Source organism: Lolium rigidum, chromosome 6 (assembly GCF_022539505.1).
Source record: "Lolium rigidum isolate FL_2022 chromosome 6, APGP_CSIRO_Lrig_0.1, whole genome shotgun sequence".
Taxonomy (NCBI): Eukaryota; Viridiplantae; Streptophyta; class Magnoliopsida; order Poales; family Poaceae; genus Lolium; species Lolium rigidum.
The window spans coordinates 149350779-149368928 of NC_061513.1; the positions used below are offsets into that span (position 1 = coordinate 149350779).

At 46.3% G+C, this 18150-nt stretch overlaps 2 protein-coding genes across 2 annotated transcripts; one reads left to right on the forward strand and one right to left on the reverse strand.

Moving 5' to 3' along the window:
* The first annotated feature begins 3724 nt into the window (after positions 1-3724).
* LOC124663412 (plastidial pyruvate kinase 2) lies at positions 3725-12497 on the forward strand. Its single transcript, XM_047201117.1, has 12 exons — positions 3725-3967; positions 4853-5140; positions 5367-5532; positions 8365-8499; positions 8568-8678; positions 8765-8853; positions 9051-9113; positions 9420-9595; positions 10069-10171; positions 10263-10411; positions 11278-11386; positions 12185-12497. The coding sequence occupies exons 1-12, from the start codon at positions 3725-3727 to the stop codon at positions 12290-12292; spliced, it is 1740 nt and encodes a 579-aa protein (XP_047057073.1). The 3' UTR covers positions 12293-12497.
* A 4095-nt stretch (positions 12498-16592) lies between these two features.
* On the reverse strand, positions 16593-17640 carry LOC124668237 (acidic endochitinase-like). The gene has a single exon (XM_047205412.1). It carries the CDS (start codon positions 17598-17600, stop codon positions 16710-16712), a length of 891 nt encoding a protein of 296 aa, XP_047061368.1. The 5' UTR covers positions 17601-17640; the 3' UTR covers positions 16593-16709.
* Between the last annotated feature and the right edge of the window lie 510 nt (positions 17641-18150).

Below are 18150 nucleotides of genomic sequence, written 5' to 3' on the forward strand. Positions count from 1 at the left end.
GCTTGCAAAAAATCTAGGAAAAAATGACATGTCAGATTGGATTGTCAATGTAACACCATGAACATTGTCTAATGTGTTTGGCGTTGTTACTTTTGAATGCTTCAATGCAGAGGCTGGTGTAAGGGGCCTTGGAAGAAGCTGATTTGATGGCTTAACTGTTGATGCTTTGAGGAACTGGGTGTACCAAAATGTTGACATGAAGCTTTGTCAACAAAATTGTGTTATTAGTCAAGTTAACATAAGTTTATATGAACAACCAACATTTGTGGATGGTTAGTAGCACCGAGAGTTCGAGCATCAATTGGCAAAATATATAGATGGGTCTCTGAATTCCGCATTGTGCGAGAGCAGCTATTTCCTTAAGGCCTCCTGCCTGAGAGTAGTTGCTGCCTCGAGGCCTCCTGAACAACTAATGGCAATGTTAATGGTTTTGTTCTTTGATTCTGCACAAGCTGGTGTTTGGGGCTTTGGTGTTTATTATTGATTCATTTGGTTCTCTGCTAGCTGGTGATGCAGGGAGTTTAGTTAGTGTGGGAGGTGCCTTCGCAGCTGAACCCAGGGCAATGTTGCATGCAGTTCGTCATGTAAGTTTGCTGGGCATGGAATTTTTTATTCCGGAGATCTGCCTTGTGCTAAAAAATGTTGTAGCAATGTTGTGACTACGTAGACATGAAGTATGTGGACATATCATTTCCCTGTAGTTTGTTTTTCTTTTGTAACAACTAGAGGTTTGTCTATGTGCCTATGTAAATGGAATCTTTGTCTTCCCTAAAACTGTGGCTGACATGGGCGTAGATGGCTATTTAGGGCATATTCAGCTGTGTGACTCAAATGGGCCCAAATTTTTGCTAGAAATGCGGTCATGTGGACAGAAGGCAGACTGGCCCACGTGTCAGTGACCCACCGGCCACCGCCTCTTCATCTCTTGCGTCGTTTTTAATGTTGGCTGTTTGCTGGTCCTTTTTAGTGCTGACCACCGTGTCCACATCCCCAGCCCCACTATATTAGTCCCCACTTTCGTCCACTTTTAGCCCCCATAAGAACCCTAGGTCCCCTATTGCCGACAACAATGAGGAAGCATGGTTGGCCGTGGAAGAAGGGTTGGAACTACCGTAAGGTTGGCTCGTCATCTGGGTGCCATCATTGTAGCCGTGTGTGCGTGGAATTGCACACACGCCAGAGTGCAGGTGGCCCACAAGTTATGGGAGGCCAAGGATTCCCTGCCACGGTTGGATGTGCATCCCCCTAGCAGGTGGCATTTGAACTGGGCTAGGATCCTAGTGCTGTCGCGAGATCCTTCGCCCCCAAGCCCTCCTTCTAGCGGATTTGCGTGGTGACCCAACGTTCTGCCCCAACTAGCTCATGTGGCTAGAGTTGGAGCATGAGCTGCGGCGCTGTGCCTACTTCGCGGGTGACATGCCGATGCCACCCCTCGAGACGGACGACGGCGAGGAGCAGCAGAGGGACGACTTTGAGGACTATGCCGCCCTCGTCAAGCAGGAGTAGGAGCTGGCGCTTGACAAGTATGAGGATCCGCCATAGTTGGATGAAGACACGACCCTCCAGCTGGCCCTTGAGTCCTCAGACCTGGAGTAGCTGGCCATATGGCCCTAGCTCACAACGACTATGTGCGAGTCGGCACTAGCGTAGCAGTGGCCGGTTCCAACGTGATTATGGCGCCAACCGGCTCCGGTCCAGCTGTGGTCACCGTGGAAGGTCCGCGATTCTGTGGCATGTTCCAATGCCTTGGACCGAGCCTAGTGCGCTGGGGCCTCCGACGTACCGGACTCCTGCTCCTGTGCCGGCGTGGCCGTGGTCGCCTCATGTGGTATCACCATCGACGAGGAGGAGGACACGTAGGCCACTGATGTTGCAAACCCTAGCTAGCTATGGTTTCTAGTTTATCAATTATATGTTAGTATTTCATTTTTTTCTTTTTCCAGCCTCCTATGTATAATTTTTAATGCAATAGGATTATTTTTAAGTCCTGTGCTGGGTGCACCTTGTCCCGAACGGACCAAGGTCCATTGGAGTTGCCCTTATGTTCCGCCCCACGAGCGTAAAATAATAGCCCAAGATTTCGAACACGCCCTAGGTGAGCTCTATGCTAGGTTTCAACATGTGATCTCAAGTCAAACTTGCATCTATGGATAACACCTCTAGGATATGAGTATGGGTGGATTCATCCGTACCATTTATGTCCCTCCGATCTTACCCATCATTCGTACTCGTATATTTGTTAACGGGTATAAGTTTTTTCCATATACCCGTCCCCACCCAGTAGGCTAAATGAGTACCCATGAATAAAAATCTGTGTTCGCAACACATTAAATTGAGCAAAAATAGTCGTAAACAACAAGTAACCATAAACTTATGAACAACAACATGTTATAAACAACAAAGCTTGGCCATAAACAACAACACATCACATTGCGCTCACGAAAAGAAAGATATGAGCCGCGGTAGTCACATGACATGAGGTGATGTGATCGTAACTGCGGTGACAAGGGATTAACTTGTCAATGTCTACAAGTTGTAGACTAGAGTTTCGCGAAAAGTAGAGGGCAAGTAGATCTCGAAGGTTTTAACCGAAAAGGTACTCGACTGCTAAAAACTAGGACTTGTGTTGACAATAATTCGATCCTTTCTTTCTCCCTCGGCTCCCCTTTAGACTGCTAAAAATCATGCGGCACCATTAATCATGAGACTAGGAAGCATGAGGTTCAGCTTAGATAAATAAATACCTAGTAAAATATTATCGGGGTCTCACTTGTCAAATTTTGAACGGGTACGTAGGAACACGGGTTGGTTCCACAATTCTATATCCGTACCCGCTCTATCGGACGTGTATGATATTCCCCTCTACATACTCTAATTTGTTGTGCTATACCTCGAAAATTGCAAACGAAAGCCGGGTTACATGTAGCCCTTTATTTTAAAAATTCGGAAATTATAGTTTTAAGTTTCAAAAAATTATGAAAAAAATTCTAGAAGTAGACAATGATGAAATCAACAAGCGTGCAAAATCTCAATGTGAAATTCTTTATATTGTAGACTAGACATAAATGACAAAATCTGACATGTTTTATAATTTTGAAATGTGCACTATTCACTATTCTCAGATCCACACATTTGCCATTTTTGTGTAGCCTAAAGTATTAAGAATTTCATATTAAGATTTTTCTTGTTTGTAGTTATCATCATTGGCTACATCTAAGATTTTTTAAAATTTTTTAAAACTTAAAAATATGATTTTTAAATTTTTAAAAATAAAAATCTACATGTAGCGGCCTCCATTTATCCACTCTATGCTATACCCGTACATCTGAGAAATTTTACCAGCCGGATACACAGCTAATGGGTTGTATGTACCCATTCCCATCCCTACTTGCATTGCCTTATCCTTGAGAGGCAGATCTTCCTGTGCCACGTCCTATCGTGTCAGCATCGGACGCAAATCGTTCGTGTGTTGCAAAGCCACATGCGACGGAAATCGCAACCCAAGAAGACAAGAGCCCAAGAAGCCAAGCCACGACGGAGACTCCGAGGCGCGAGTGAGGCGTGACGAGCAAACTGCAACGCCAGCTCACTGCACCGTGGCCCACCTCGACTCTCCCGTTCGATACAAACGAAGCAAGCAGCTTAAACCCAAACCCGCCCACTGCCGACGACACAGGCACACGGCTTGCACGCCTCACCACCTCATCTCCAATTCCGAATCCAGATGGCGCAGGTGGTAGCGGCGGCGGCGGGCGGGGCGGGGGCCGCCAGGCCGCTCGGCGGCGCACCTGGGACTGACACGCTCCGGCCGGCGGCGAGGCTGCCCTTCGGGCCGAGGGAGAGGTGGAGCGGGAGCGTGGCCTCGAGGGGCCGACGTGACTCCCCGGTTGCCTCGGTGATTAGCCGGGCGCCGCGCCCCGACACCGACGTGCTCCCGGTGTCGCCCGACGACGACGCGGTCCTTAAGGTAGCGCTTGCTCCTACTTACTTGACTGGCATCTCAGCTGGTCGCTAGCCGGGGAACTGCGGTGGATTTGGGCTCGGGGTGCGCTTTTGTATCTTCGGTTACTTCCGGGCACGAAATTGGCTTTTCCGTGATGGTGAAATCGGGGTTGTCAAGTCCTGGCGTCGTTTTCATGCCTGTGGCTGGAATTTAGAGCCCGGGACTATTGGAAATGTCTTTTCCTCACAAAATTCCTCCATGCGTAGTTACTTGAACTTTTGCGTCTGCTTGCACCCTTTGCACTTCCAAATGTTGTAAGATACAAATTCATCGATGTGAAGCTGACATATATACTCCTTCCATTTTTACGCTTATTTTTCGTATAATTCACTAGCTTTTTATTGAGTGGATAGAAGTTTGAGTATGTCACGGTTTGCAAAATTAAAACGTTGGAACCACTGTATGTAATCAAGGAGTGTTTCCTTGGATGCAAAATTTATAAACAATTGGTAATTACTTGCAGGAATAATTCTCAGCCGAATCTGCATTGCGTAGCTTATTTCCTGGCACGTAAATATATGGAACCCCTTGTTCTTATTGAGAATATCTCGGCATGGGATGGGCTATTTGAAATAAGGATGTGCTACTTTCTGATCACTCTGGTTAAATCTCAACTCTGAGTCTTCTTAAGCTACTCATCCAGTAAGCTATGAAAGCGTACATCCAACGTGAAGATTTGGATTCCTTGTTTGTAGTTTTTTCTGGCTATGATTAGCAATTATTCATCATGACATGTTCTTCTGCATTGCGTGTTGCAGTTACTCATTATATAACAGGGTGACATTTTGGAAGGAACCTTTATGAATTGATCAATGAAAACTTACTGGCAGTAATACCTCTTCTTGACAGGAAGAAGAAAACTTCCAGCATCTTAAGGCTATTCAACAGCTAGCAACAGCCGCCAATGGTGTGTGGTCTAAACCAAATGTTAGACGCAAGACCAAGATTGTGTGCACCATTGGTCCGTCCACTAACACAAGGGAGATGATCTGGAGCCTTGCTGAGGCTGGCATGAATGTGGCTCGGCTTAATATGTCACATGGAGACCATGCATCACACCAGAAAGTTATCGACTTAGTGAAGGAGTATAATGCTCAAACGAAGGACAATGTGATCGCCCTTATGGTTGACACCAAGGTTTGTATTTCCCCTTTTCAGAGCTTTTACACTATGATGGATGGGTATTCATGCTCTCAGATGGCCTATTTGCATTAGCCTTATTATAACTCTGTCATGCTCATGCTAGTACATGATTTTATCTATTAATAGAGAGTTAGAGACTGTAATTGTACATTTTGATTCTGTCCTTCTGTCACTATATCATTTTTTGATTTCTCTGAACTAAGCTAGATTTTAATCTCAGGGTCCAGAAGTTAGGAGTGGAGATTTGCCTCAGCCTATATTCTTGGAAACTGGCCAGGAGTTCACTTTCACAATCAAGCGGGGAGTTGGGACCGACACATGTGTTAGTGTTAACTATGATGACTTTGTTAACGATGTAGAAGCCGGTGACATGCTCCTTGTGGATGGTACATGGATGTTTTTTTGTCCTCTGATATCTGACTATTTGCTCTCTTGTTCGGTGACACATAATTGTGTACAGTATGTGCGGACTTAGCAAACCACTTTATCTAAACTTCAGATAGTGATTGAATAAATTTCTGTAGTGGCAGATAAACATATAACTGAAGTGGGCAGGTTCATAATGAGCTGGTCTTGGTTAAAATGGCTAAGCATAGTTTTCAGTTGTTTATAATCTTCTGGTTTTGTCCAGAGTAATCATACTCTGCATTTTGTCCGCTAAAACTTACTTCTATTGCTTCACTGGAAAACATTTTGGACCTATTGAATGGAGTTATGGACTAGGTATGAGTCATTTATGCATGTGGAGATACAGTGGTAAGATCTGTGATCCTACCAGGCCGGTTACGTAGATTGTAGGGGTGGAAGTGTGCTGGACGAGAGAGAGGAAGGCGGCGCCGGCGGCTGGCCGCCGTCGCGAGGTTGGAGGAAGGCAGCGCAAGGGAAGAAGCGGCGGCTAGGGCAGGGAAGACCGACTCCTCAAGGAGTCGGCAATAACGATCTATAAGATCTGTTTATTGCTTGTCCTTTCACGTAGCTATTACAGGGATATAAATAGGCTAATAACCTAAAGATAAATGGGCTAAGCCCCTAATTTAGGCCCACTAATGGGCTTATTCCTGCTATAAGATAAACCGGTCATAACATTTCTCCCCGCCTTCTCAAACAGCTCGTCCTCGAGCTGGATAGCTGGAAACTGCTGGCGGAACTCATCCTGGAACGGCGTCGGCCTTGGAGACGGCCGCGTCAGCCAGCCCTGCTGTGACGACATCAGCCGCAACGTCGTCTACGGTCTCCAAGTAGAACAGGCGTGGACAAACGTGGCCCGGTACATAGAGCTCGTCGCAGTTGAAGCACAACCCTTTACGACGGCGCTCAAGTTGTTCGGCCGTGGTCAGCCGACGGAAAGGCCGCGTCGCGGCTGGATCGGAGTGCCCCGCATGAGTCACGGCCGTGAGCGCCTGGCCTCGGTGGTGTCGGTGGAGGGCGGGCGGCTGGCCGAACGTCGCTGGCCGGGAAGGCCTGCTGCATGGCCCGCGCGCGCTGCTCGAAGGCGCGAGCGTAGTACATGGCCGACTCGCAGATCATGGGGATCCCGCATCTCCACGTCGACGCGAATGTGGTCCGGCAGTCCGCCAATGAAGAGCTCGGCGCGCCGCTGCCCCGTCACCCCGGGCGCATGGCATGCGAGGGCTCGGAAGCGGTCGGCGAAGTCCTGCACCGTGGTGGTGAACGCCAAACGCCCAAGTTCCGCCAAGCGGCCGCCGCGGATTGGAGGGCCGAAGCGGAGAAGGCGAGCTCACGGAACCGGTCCCATGGAGGCATGCCACCCTCGTCCTCGCTCCGGGGAGTAGTACCACGTCCGGGCGGCGCCGCGGAGGTGGTACGAGGCGAGCCACGTCCGGTCCGAGCCGTGGTACGCTGTCCCCGGAAGAACTGCTCGCACCGGTTGAGCCGGCTGAGGGGTCCTCGACGCCATCATACGTGGCGAATTCCAGCTTGGCGTAGCGTGGGGGAGCGAGGCCGGTGGCGCCCTGGGCGGGGTACTCCGTGCGACCAGCGGAAGGCTCGGCGAAGCGTGCGTGCGGCGGGTCCGGGAAGGACGGGCGCGGAGGGTCCCCGGCGGTGGTGTAGACGGGGGAAGGCGCCGGTGCGGCCGAGTAGACGGGCGGGGGTTCCGTCGCGGTCACCCACGCCGGAAGTCGGGAGGGTGACGGCGGAAACTGTACCCGCCGGATGGGCACGCCCTGGGGCAGCGAGGCGGGGCCCGCGCTGGGGGCCGGCTGCCATGACGCCCACGGCGGCGGCGGCGGTGAGGCCGGGGGCGGAGCAGGCGCGCCCTGGCCGGTTAGGGCTGCCGGCGCGGCCGAGTAGGCGGCGAGGGGCGGCGGCAGGGGCGGCGTGGTCATCCCCTGCGTACCGATGAGGTACAGGCGGATGCCCTGGACGGCGGTGGCGAGGTCGCGGATGGCCGTCGAGAGCTCTTGCTGCGAGAGGAGGGCGGCGCCGGCGACATCCGCCAGGGGCGCCGCGTCGCCCGTGGAGGGCGGCGGCAGGTGCGCGGCGGCGGAGGAGGCCGGCGGCGTCTCGGAGGCGGCGGCGGTGGTGGCGGTGGGCTGGCTCGAAGACATGATCGTAGAGGTCTCTGATACCAAATTGGTAAGATCTGTGATCCTACCAGGCCGGTTACGTAGATTGTAGGGGTGGAAGTGTGCTGGACGAGAGAGAGGAAGGCGGCGCCGGCGGCTGGCCGCCGTCGCGAGGTTGGAGGAAGGCAGCGCAAGGGAAGAAGCGGCGGCTAGGGCAGGGAAGACCGACTCCTCAAGGAGTCGGCAATAACGATCTATAAGATCTGTTTATTGCTTGTCCTTTCACGTAGCTATTACAGGGATATAAATAGGCTAATAACCTAAAGATAAATGGGCTAAGCCCCTAATTTAGGCCCACTAATGGGCTTATTCCTGCTATAAGATAAACCGGTCATAACATACAGTGTTCCCCACGACGCTCATAGTATTGAGAGCATTGGTACCCACCATTATTTGTGTACTTAAGCCAACATTCTGAGATGGAGTTTTCCAACATTTATGTGCAGGTGGTCTTGCTTATTTGTGCACACTTGATAAACATTTAAATTAGAACATCAGATACATGTGTAACATCCTTCTACCTTATCTGTATTTTTATACTTGTAAAGATCGTTATATTTCTCAGTTATGTAACTTCAACAATTGTATGATTTTATATTCTGTTTACTGATCACTGTGTTCCGTATTTAGGAGGAATGATGTCATTTTTGGTCAAGTCAAAAACTGAAGATTCTGTAAAATGTGAAGTTATTGATGGGGGTGAACTAAAATCCAGGCGTCACCTGAACGTCCGTGGCAAGAGCGCAACCTTGCCATCAATTACGGGTAATAGTCAGCATATACTTTATTGAGTAAAATAGATACCATGTGATGCTCATTTTCCAAGTTTGCAGATAAGGATTGGGATGATATTAAGTTTGGAGTGGAAAATCAGGTTGACTACTATGCTGTTTCTTTTGTCAAAGATGCTCAAGTTGTGCATGAATTGAAGGATTATCTCAGAAGTAATGTTTATTCCATACTTCATAAAAAATATGTAGGAATTGTTTTGACTGTGTCTTGATAATGTGTCTCTAATTTTGACTCCCAGGCTCGAATGCGGATATCCACGTAATTGTGAAAATTGAAAGTGCAGATTCTATTCCAAACTTACATTCAATCATTACAGCATCTGATGGGGTAAGGGGTTGATATTGATCGTTTTATCAGTTCAGTGAGATGCATTCAAAACATACATCTTGATATGAAAGGTGCTGAGTTGTATGGGCATCATGAAAAGGGCTTCATCGCTCCTTTCTGTTTTGTAGTACAATAACTGTACAAGTATGTGTCACCTTTTTCTTAAGTTTTGATGTATGGAATGTTGTATTCTGTAGGCTATGGTTGCCAGAGGTGATTTGGGAGCTGAACTTCCTATTGAGGAGGTACCATTGCTGCAGGTATGCTGTAATTGATCATATTGCTCACAGTCTAAATGCCCACTTCTCTGCTTAGCTATTTGTTTAAGCTACAACCTACGAAATTGAGTGTTCAGTACAATACTAATCAACACCCAGTGTTATAAATGTAGTTTACAATCGCTTGGAAAAATATTTACTAACTGAGGGTTGATTTGCACTCGCTTGTATATACATGGTGCCTAGGCAGTTTTCCAGTTTGAACACCTATAACTGAACTTTCTGTGCTTCCTTGATTCTATATAATATGTACACGACATTCTTAAAATTTCATGTGTCTCGATGCAGGAAGAAATTATTAGAATGTGCAGGAGCATGGGAAAAGCTGTTATTGTCGCCACAAATATGCTGGAAAGCATGATCGTTCATCCAACTCCAACCCGAGCAGAAGTTTCAGATATTGCTATAGCTGTCCGGGAAGGTGCTGATGCAGTTATGCTTTCTGGGGAAACTGCGCATGGAAAGTACGTGCTTTCATTTTCTTACGCATGGAAAAATATTTATTTTTTAACGGAAAGTTATGTGAGTACACACAAGCCATTGATAATAATTTAAGTGACTGAAGCCAGCTGACCTTTTTACAAAGTCATATTCCAGCAGCAGTATGCTGCTATTTTTAAGTTTTGGTGCTATTGCTCTCTTTTTATTTCTGCTGAGTAAATCATGCAATTTAACTTTACTTTTAATTTTCAACTCTGAACTTGTAGTGCCATGTTGTCAGGTTTGCACCTATGTTAGCTCCTTCAAACAGTTTTATGGTGTTCATGAACTGCCACATGAATTTGTTAAATTTTTTATAAACCATGAATATATGAGTTGTTCTGCTGTTGTTAGTAGCAACATTTATGCCTTTTTGGTTTGTTTAAAAGATGCTCGCTAGTTTTGTGACATTTATTTTAGATACATTACTAAGCTTACTACCTGATCTCTCTGGCAGATTTCCCTTGAAAGCTGTCAAGGTCATGCATACTGTTGCACTGAGAACTGAAGCAACTATTACTGGTGGGGAAACACCGTCTAACCTCGGTCAGGTGTTCAAGGTCTGAACTGCAATGTCCCAACTGACACCGTATGTATTTTTCCTCACTTACACCAGAATCTTCCTTCTCTAATATCCCTTTTCTCCTGTAGAACCACATGAGCGAAATGTTTGCCTACCATTCAACAATGATGTCAAATACTCTTGGCACATCAATTGTGGTTTTCACCAGGACTGGATATATGTCCATCCTACTTAGTCATTACCGCCCATCTGGCACCATATTTGCCTTCACAGATCAGTAAGATTCCTTTTCTTTTGCTCCAATGTGTATGACATCAATAAGATGAAACTCCCATGTTTGTTTTTGCATAAAAGTAAATCAGCAAATAAATTGTCATATCTGACATCTATTCATCGATTAATAACATGTTGAAAAACAAAAGCTTATACTGCTGAGATATTCAATGTTAGTCATTAGCAATACCGAATTCCGCATTTACTTGCCTTGGAATCAGGTCATAATGATAAATTTTTGATCAAACAAAAGCAAATGGTGCGCATAGGCTCTTACTATTTGTCCATGTACCAAGTTTAGTGATAAACCTTTGTATTCCATGCATTCATTGACTCATTGTACAAAATGTTAGTCTCTGGTCTACTAGGAGAATGGGATGTTGTAATTCATCAGCATCGTAGGAGCTGGAAACCAGCTTTGCTAAGTTCAAGGCCATCTCTCTAACATGTGTATGAAGACATTCGTAGACCCTCCATCGGGAATATTTTGCCCCATACAAGTTCATTTTATAGGCGAATCACAGTCACTAGTATTATCATAGGAGAAGAGGTTATCAATGATGAGACTTAAATATATGGTGGTATATACTCTTTATCGTACTATTGAGGGAGAACTGATCTAAAGATGATCCTAGATTTTGTATGTCTGTAAGAATGATATTTTTGTTACTCCCTCCTTCCCATGAAAGTTGTCTGAAATTTGTCTAGATTTGGATGTACCTAGATGCTAAATAGCATATAGATACATCCAAATTTTAACAAACCTGAGGCAAGTTCTATGGAACGGAGGGAGTAATTTTTTTTTTCACATTTTCCTTCATAAATCTGGTATTTCTGCACGTAACTTATGTTGCTTATTACTCTTTACAGGGAGATAGTAAGACAACGATTGGCTTTGTACCAAGGTGTATGTCCAGTTCATATGGAATTTTCTGATTGTGCTGAGAAGACTTTTGGTGATGCTTGTTCTTACTTGCTGGTAATCACTGATATATCCTATCCCTTTCATTTTTTTTGCTGGCATCAGCTTAAGTGGCTACAATTTGGTCCTTCACGACGAAATCGTTAAATTACCCTAACACAGCCTGCACTGAATTGAAGTTAGTTAGGCTACATTGTCAGGTGCATGATTTTTGGAGTGTTGCTACAGAGAATGTATTGTGCTTTAAGACTAAAACAAAAATAATGGCCTTACTGAAAACGACAAACAATTGTTGGATTATGGTCACAGATGACAAAGTTCTTCCTTCTCTTGGCGAGTTTCCTGGGCTATGTAATATACTACGTAGCATATCTGCACTATGTTGCATTCTACTAAAGCATCGTTCTTCAGTTATGAAATGCACAGAAACATATACTTGTTTACATAGCTTCATCATGATAAAGCTGTTAACCTATCATGCTCGGGCTGTTCACGAAACATTCATTTTCACCCTCTCTCTCTCTCTCTCTCTCTCTCTCTCTCTCTCTCTCTCTCTCTGCAGTCTTATTTCAGATCAAACTGACAAATACATGTAGGAAATATGGAGTATTCAACAGAACATTAAATCTCGAACCCTAAGTTTATTTATTTTGAAGGAATGCTAAAACTAAACAAGCAAGCAATTTTGACCTTGATCTGTGTGCTTAATTAGAATGATGAGTAGAATTAGATGGAAAAGTTACAGAATTTTGCAGCAGAGTGCATGTTCAATTCTAGTATCCACTATTAAACATAAGTTTTGTACTATTGTAACATGAGAATAGGTAGTCTAACATGATGTGCTACATTTCACAGAAACATGGTATGGTGAAGGAAGGTGAGGAGGTTGCACTCGTTCAAAGTGGCAGACAACCCATCTGGAGGTCCCAATCCACCCACAATATTCAGGTTAGGAAGGTCTAACGAGGAATGCCCCGAGGTATTTGGATTCCACGGCCAATAACCTAGGTATTGCTGTGCTTCCGGCAAGTGCACAGGCCCGGTTATAATACCATACGGCCATTACTGTCCTTGAGCCATGAGCTTGGAAGCATATGTAGTTGTTGTTATTTAGGGTGAGTGTTGTGATTCTATTCTCTCCTGCTGTTTACTTTTCTTCTGTGTAAAATGGTTTGGCCGATTGTTTCCTCCATCTGTTGTTAGCTGTAGCTTGGGAGTACTGTAGGATTTCTTCGTTTTGTGGAACAATATGTGTATTACTACATGTCAAGGACCAACAGAAAAAATTCAGTGGTTTCATGAAGTGCAATGGGACAATCTATCTTTGTTGAAGCCGACAGTCACTTTGTTGCAGAATATGTTTGTCTTAAATTCCAGAGCTAAACCATCCTTAAATTGGCACACGTTGATAATTTGATAATCCGTTAAAACCTTTTGCCTTCATTTACTTTCCGTCCGGTTCCGAAGAAAAAGGAAATGGGGAGCCAAATATGGAAAAGGAAGCGGCATTTTGCGGAACAGAAACGGAAACGGCAAAAGCATAAACGGAAACGAAAAAGAAAACGAGGGAGCTCTTTCCAACAAAAACGGAATTCCGGAAAAATAAATACGGAAAATTTCCGGAAATATGACCTAGAGAGGTCTATGCATTTAGTAGGCCTATATTTACACATAAAATCGGGCTTAGCCATGTATCAAGTCCACTAATTACTCTAACCCTAATCACCTGTGCATAATACCGATGGGGAGGACACTGCTGAAGAAAACATGAAGGAGTGATGAGAAGCCTACGTGGTGCTTTACTGTTGAAGCATGCATGTTTTCTATATTTTTCATGAGGATTGTGAGTCTTAGTGTCTACTCGAAAATATTTGTGTGAACTTCCATGTTTTTCGAAGTTTTAAACTACGTGTGTTACTTTATGTTGAACCGCCTCCTACCTCCGGGAGGACCCGCTCTATGGCCCCTATCGGGAGGGCATGAGGGAGGCGGCAGCGCGCATGGCCGTCGCCTTGGCGGGTGAGCGATCGTCCCTCGAGTCGCTCCATCGCCAACCTCCGTCCACGATCACCGCCGAAATCCAAGCGGCCAATGCCGAGCTCGCTGAGGCGATGGTGCTCCTCCGGGAGTAGCAGGAAGATCTGCACCGGCCCAGCCCGCGGGCGTCGTCTACCTCCCCGACGCCGCGGACCTTGACCACCTGGGCGACGAAGAAGCCGTCGGCGTGATAGACAAGCAGCGAACGATGCTCACATCATTTGAGACCATCCCGCAGGACACCGACTATCGTCAGTCCCTAGCGGCGGAGGAGCAAGCGCGCTGCCAAGCACTTACCATGAGGCATGCGTATGAGATGTGAGCCCCGGCGGCGGTCCACCACGCGACACACGAGGAGGTGGTGGTGAGGCAGCGGGGGCAGGCACGCTTGGACCGGGGTAAGGGGGAGCTGGAGGTGGCCGCCTAGACTATGTTCGACGCGGAGGCCATGGTAGCAAGGGACATGGCCCACTACCAGGCCATGGATGCATCCACGAAGGAAGCGACGGCGGCGGAAGCCAGAGCTCGCTGGGACGAGGCTCTGGCCAGGGGCAGGCATGACGCCGTCTGGAGGAGGCGTCCGCCTCCATGAGGCGCCGGAGGCCTTCGCCGCCCCTCATGGCGGCCAGGGCCGGGCCGGCAAAATCCGGGGCCCGTGCGAAATTTTAAAATGGGCCCTATCTTATTAGTATACCTAATAAAAAATTAAATTTATATATGTCTTAGATGGACGTTTGAACTAAGAAACTATCCGCGCCTCTAGATTTAACTTATGGTAAAATCGTTTTAAAAACTATTCTAAAACGAAACATATATATATAGTTTAAACCAGCGGTCTGATTGAAAAAACTACATCTAACTATTTTGATACATTGAAACTATTTAGCATTTAAAAATAAGGAAATACATTCAAAAACTCAAAGGCTATATATGTATAGGATGTAAAGCTATTCCACCCAACAAGCACGTGTACATAGATATACGTATTATGAGAACTATCCTGTGAGATGAACACAATAACACTATAACAAACTTATCTCACAATTTATAAATAAATACCACATTGATTAATCATTTAATTCAATCTGAGAATTCATGGCATCTCGGCGTATTTTTCTCACATTTTTAAGACGTAAAACTAAAATTTTGTTTCAAGGGCAAGTATAGTGTATTTTATATGTCTAGAAAATCTTCATAGTCCCTTGTCTGAGTTGTGTTCAATGCTATGCATAACTAAATCAACTATATTTATTCACAAAAAAAAACTAAATCAACTATATTTTGCCTCACAAGCATCAGCCAGAGTAGTAAAAAAAGTACAAAAGTAATGTGAATTAGGGCCTAGTAATAATTGATCTTGCAACCTCAGACTTATCAACAAGCAAGGCTCGCGGCCAAGTACCAACTAACCTATATAATGAAAAATTGAAAAATATGGGCCCCCAAAAATTTGAGGCCCTGTGCGACCGCACGGGCCGCACTCCTGTGCGCCCGGGCCTAATGGCGGCCCACCATTGGAGGAGCTCCGACGGGCCATGCCGTCAGGGCACGCCGACGTCTAGTAGGCAACGCGACTGCCAGTAACCCCGATCATAGTAGGCCACGCGACAGCAAGTAGGTACGTCCATCGTAGTTTAGGTTAACTCGTCTAACCATCCCTGTAAAGATGGTACTTTTTGGCCACTAAACATTAATGAAATAGTTTTTTCTTACCTGAGTCACTGCCCGGCGGGCCACGATACCAGTCAGGCGACGCGTGATCTGTCCGTGCAGCGTCCGCATAAATGCATTTCGTCCCTAAATTTGGGCCGCGTTTGCGTCCTCACGGATAGCCCGGACATTTTATGTCGGGCCGCTAGGCTGGGGTGATCTTTCATCCGCATGGTGTCCGTTTGCGTCGAGCCGCTAGAGATGCCCTTAAATGTTATTCGTACTTTGGTGCACCTGCTTAATTGTTTAGTAGAACAACGTTCCATAGCCTTTTTTAGGTTTACAAATCCACATGAACATGACAATCCCTGTTAGACATGCTTTTGTAGCAAGAGAATGAGAATAGAAGTACGTTAGGTTTGGTTCAAAATTTTCATGTTTACATCTCACGAGCCGATAAAACAAAAAATATTGCAGTGACACAAAGCACATTAAAGAAATATGAATAAACTGAATCGACTACGACATGTAATTAGACTCAACCATGTCAGTACAAACACGACGGATTGGAGCTTCACAATGACATGGTTCAGTCCGTATATCAAGTTATAAACTGTTAGATACATCAGAATTATTCATGATTCTAAATGTACTGCACGTACCCCCTCAAATTAGTCAGGCTTCCTAGGACAAGAAAAATAACAAGAACATATTCAAACTGATATAACTCCAGCTTTGTTATTAAGATAGAGACGAGGATTCAAACCCAAGTGTTGGCCCTTTGCCCTTTTACCTGCCGACCATTGCACCACGGGAGTCTCCTCGGCTTCCTAAGACAACGGTCAACCAAAATTTCAGTGGATGTTCTTTTGATGCCATCTCTTTCAGCGTGCATTGACTTCTTCTATGAAGTATGCCGAGGGTTTCCTCCCCCTTTAATCTTTTCTTTTTTGTGATCGAGCTACCATGCATGTGGACCTCTTATTTAGGCCCTCCATGTTTGTATCAAGTTTCGTGTGCGGCAATTTCTTTTTTTTCTTTTTCTTGCAATCAAAAAATTCAACTTATGAATTTGCAGGTCAATAATACACGAGTAATACACTGTATATAGATTATATCAGTTTTTTTTAGTATAACATAAGTATCTAAAATGATAAAGATTAATCTAAACTCTTATCACTTTAGATACTTATGTTACACCAAAAAGATCTGAACACTTTTCTGCAGACTATAGTACTAATATTTTCCTCACCCTGCAAAGTTTCAACTTCAATTGTTTAGGAGAACAGAAAAGGAGATTTTTTTACTGTTGGGGAGCATAGATCTTGATGAAACCTGTATGATCTGGATAGGCCATGGGAGCTCAAAAGGCCCATTATAGTGACGTGCAAACTGCAAAACCATTTCCGGAATATAACTTCCATCCAAACATATACACCTCAATGGTACTAACTGTGATGGATAGGAATTCACTTTATTTATTTATTATGTATCGGCACACGCACGTACGTGTTGCACCTCGCACGAGTACACGTACAATCGTATCATTCCATATTATACAGTCCTCAAACTCAGCCGCTCGCCCGCTGCATGAGCATGTGTTGTAGTATACGATAAGTCGATAACTAAGGTATTTATTCGACCGATTGAGCAAGTGTAATCCATGGTCGCGCAGTCGCCCTCCCGCGAAAGCTCAGACACTATCCTTCACCTGGCTGCTGTAGTTGTTCTGCACATCGTTGTTGCGGTCCCAGACCATGATCCCACCATAGTTGCCGGCGGTCTTCACACCGGGGAGCACCGCGGACGTCAGGTCAGCGGGCGAAATGTACCCGCTCCCGGCGGCGGCCGTCGAGGCGGGGACGCCCAGGTAGAAGCTCCCAGACACCTTCACGCTGCTTGTCCACGTGTTCCACGCGCCCTGCAGGTCGCCGCCGGGGTACTCGCACTGCGGGTTGTTGTAGAATTGCACCCACACGTCGTCGAAGAGCCCCGTCTGCAGCGCCGGCCCCAGCGACGCGTCCGGGTACGGGCACTGCGGCGCCGCCGTCAGGTACACCTTCTTACCTTGCGCGCTGTACTGGGACAGGAACGTGGCCAGCTCGTCGAAGTGCGCGGGGTTGCCGGTCTCGATGTCGAAGTCGATGCCGTCCAGCACGGCGTCGCCGAGCGGGCGCGAAGCCGAGCTGCCTCCGAGGAAGTTGTCCCACAGGTAGGTGGCGACGCTCTGGGCGTCCTCCGTGGAGGAGAGGCCGTAGTTGCCGGAGCCGCCGCCGAGGGAGAGGAGCACCTTGACGCCGTTGGACTGGCACGTCGTGATGTCGGAGCTGAAGACGTTGCAGTTGTTGGAGGGTGGATCGCAGTGTCCGGCGAGGTTGATGGCCGGGGTCTGGCCATTGCCGAAGGTGCTGAGGAAGGAGATCATCACGTACGCATAGAGGCCGGAGTTGCAGGCATCGGCGAGGGTGCCCTCGCCTCCATTCTGGCCCCAGTAGACGGCGATGTTGCCCGCACGGGAGATGCCAGCCATGCCGGCCAGGAGGAGAATGGGGAGGAGAGGAGACCACCCGAGCTTACAAGCCATTGTTAGTTGCGATGATATACGATATCAGCTCTTCAGGAGTGCTTTGTGATTTGCTTGGTGGTGAAGCGGTGCGTGTTGTGGGTGCCTTTTATAGGGCTGGATGCTTGAATCGTTCCAAGTTCGGAGATAGGTACCTCTCAACGATTTGGACAGGCGTTGGCCCTAGGCTCCTAACTAGGAAGTTTGGCACATAAACTGAGAAGACCAGGGGTGGACTTGTGCCAATCCCCCCGTGTACGTTGCAAATAGTAGTAAGATTTTTGCTAAAGCTCGATCAGATACATATTTCTGAAAGACATCTCATTTGCTTTGAGATTACAAATAGATGAAATACTATGGTCCAAAAGTGACCAAAATCGACTAAAAAATGAAACTACTTCGTTGCCTATGGGACAGTTTGGGAGGTGGTATATATGAACCTATAACACATTTCAAAATGTTAACAAATTCCGAAAAAGATCTCACATGTTTTCAAACATTTTATGTTCACACAAAGTTTTGGGAAAAGTTAAAATTTCGGAAATACTTTTGTACTTACATGCATGGGCGT

Coding starts and splice junctions, on each gene's coding strand:
- LOC124663412 (XM_047201117.1), top strand. CDS start 3,725: ATGGCGCAGGTGGTAGCGGCGGCGGCGGGCGGGGCGGGGGCCGCCAGG. Junction 8,679..8,764: donor ATTGAAGGATTATCTCAGAA/GTAATGTTTATT, acceptor TTTGACTCCCAG/GCTCGAATGCGGATATCCAC. Junction 10,412..11,277: donor ATATTTGCCTTCACAGATCA/GTAAGATTCCTT, acceptor TACTCTTTACAG/GGAGATAGTAAGACAACGAT.
- LOC124668237 (XM_047205412.1), bottom strand. CDS start 17,600: ATGGCTTGTAAGCTCGGGTGGTCTCCTCTCCTCCCCATTCTCCTCCTG.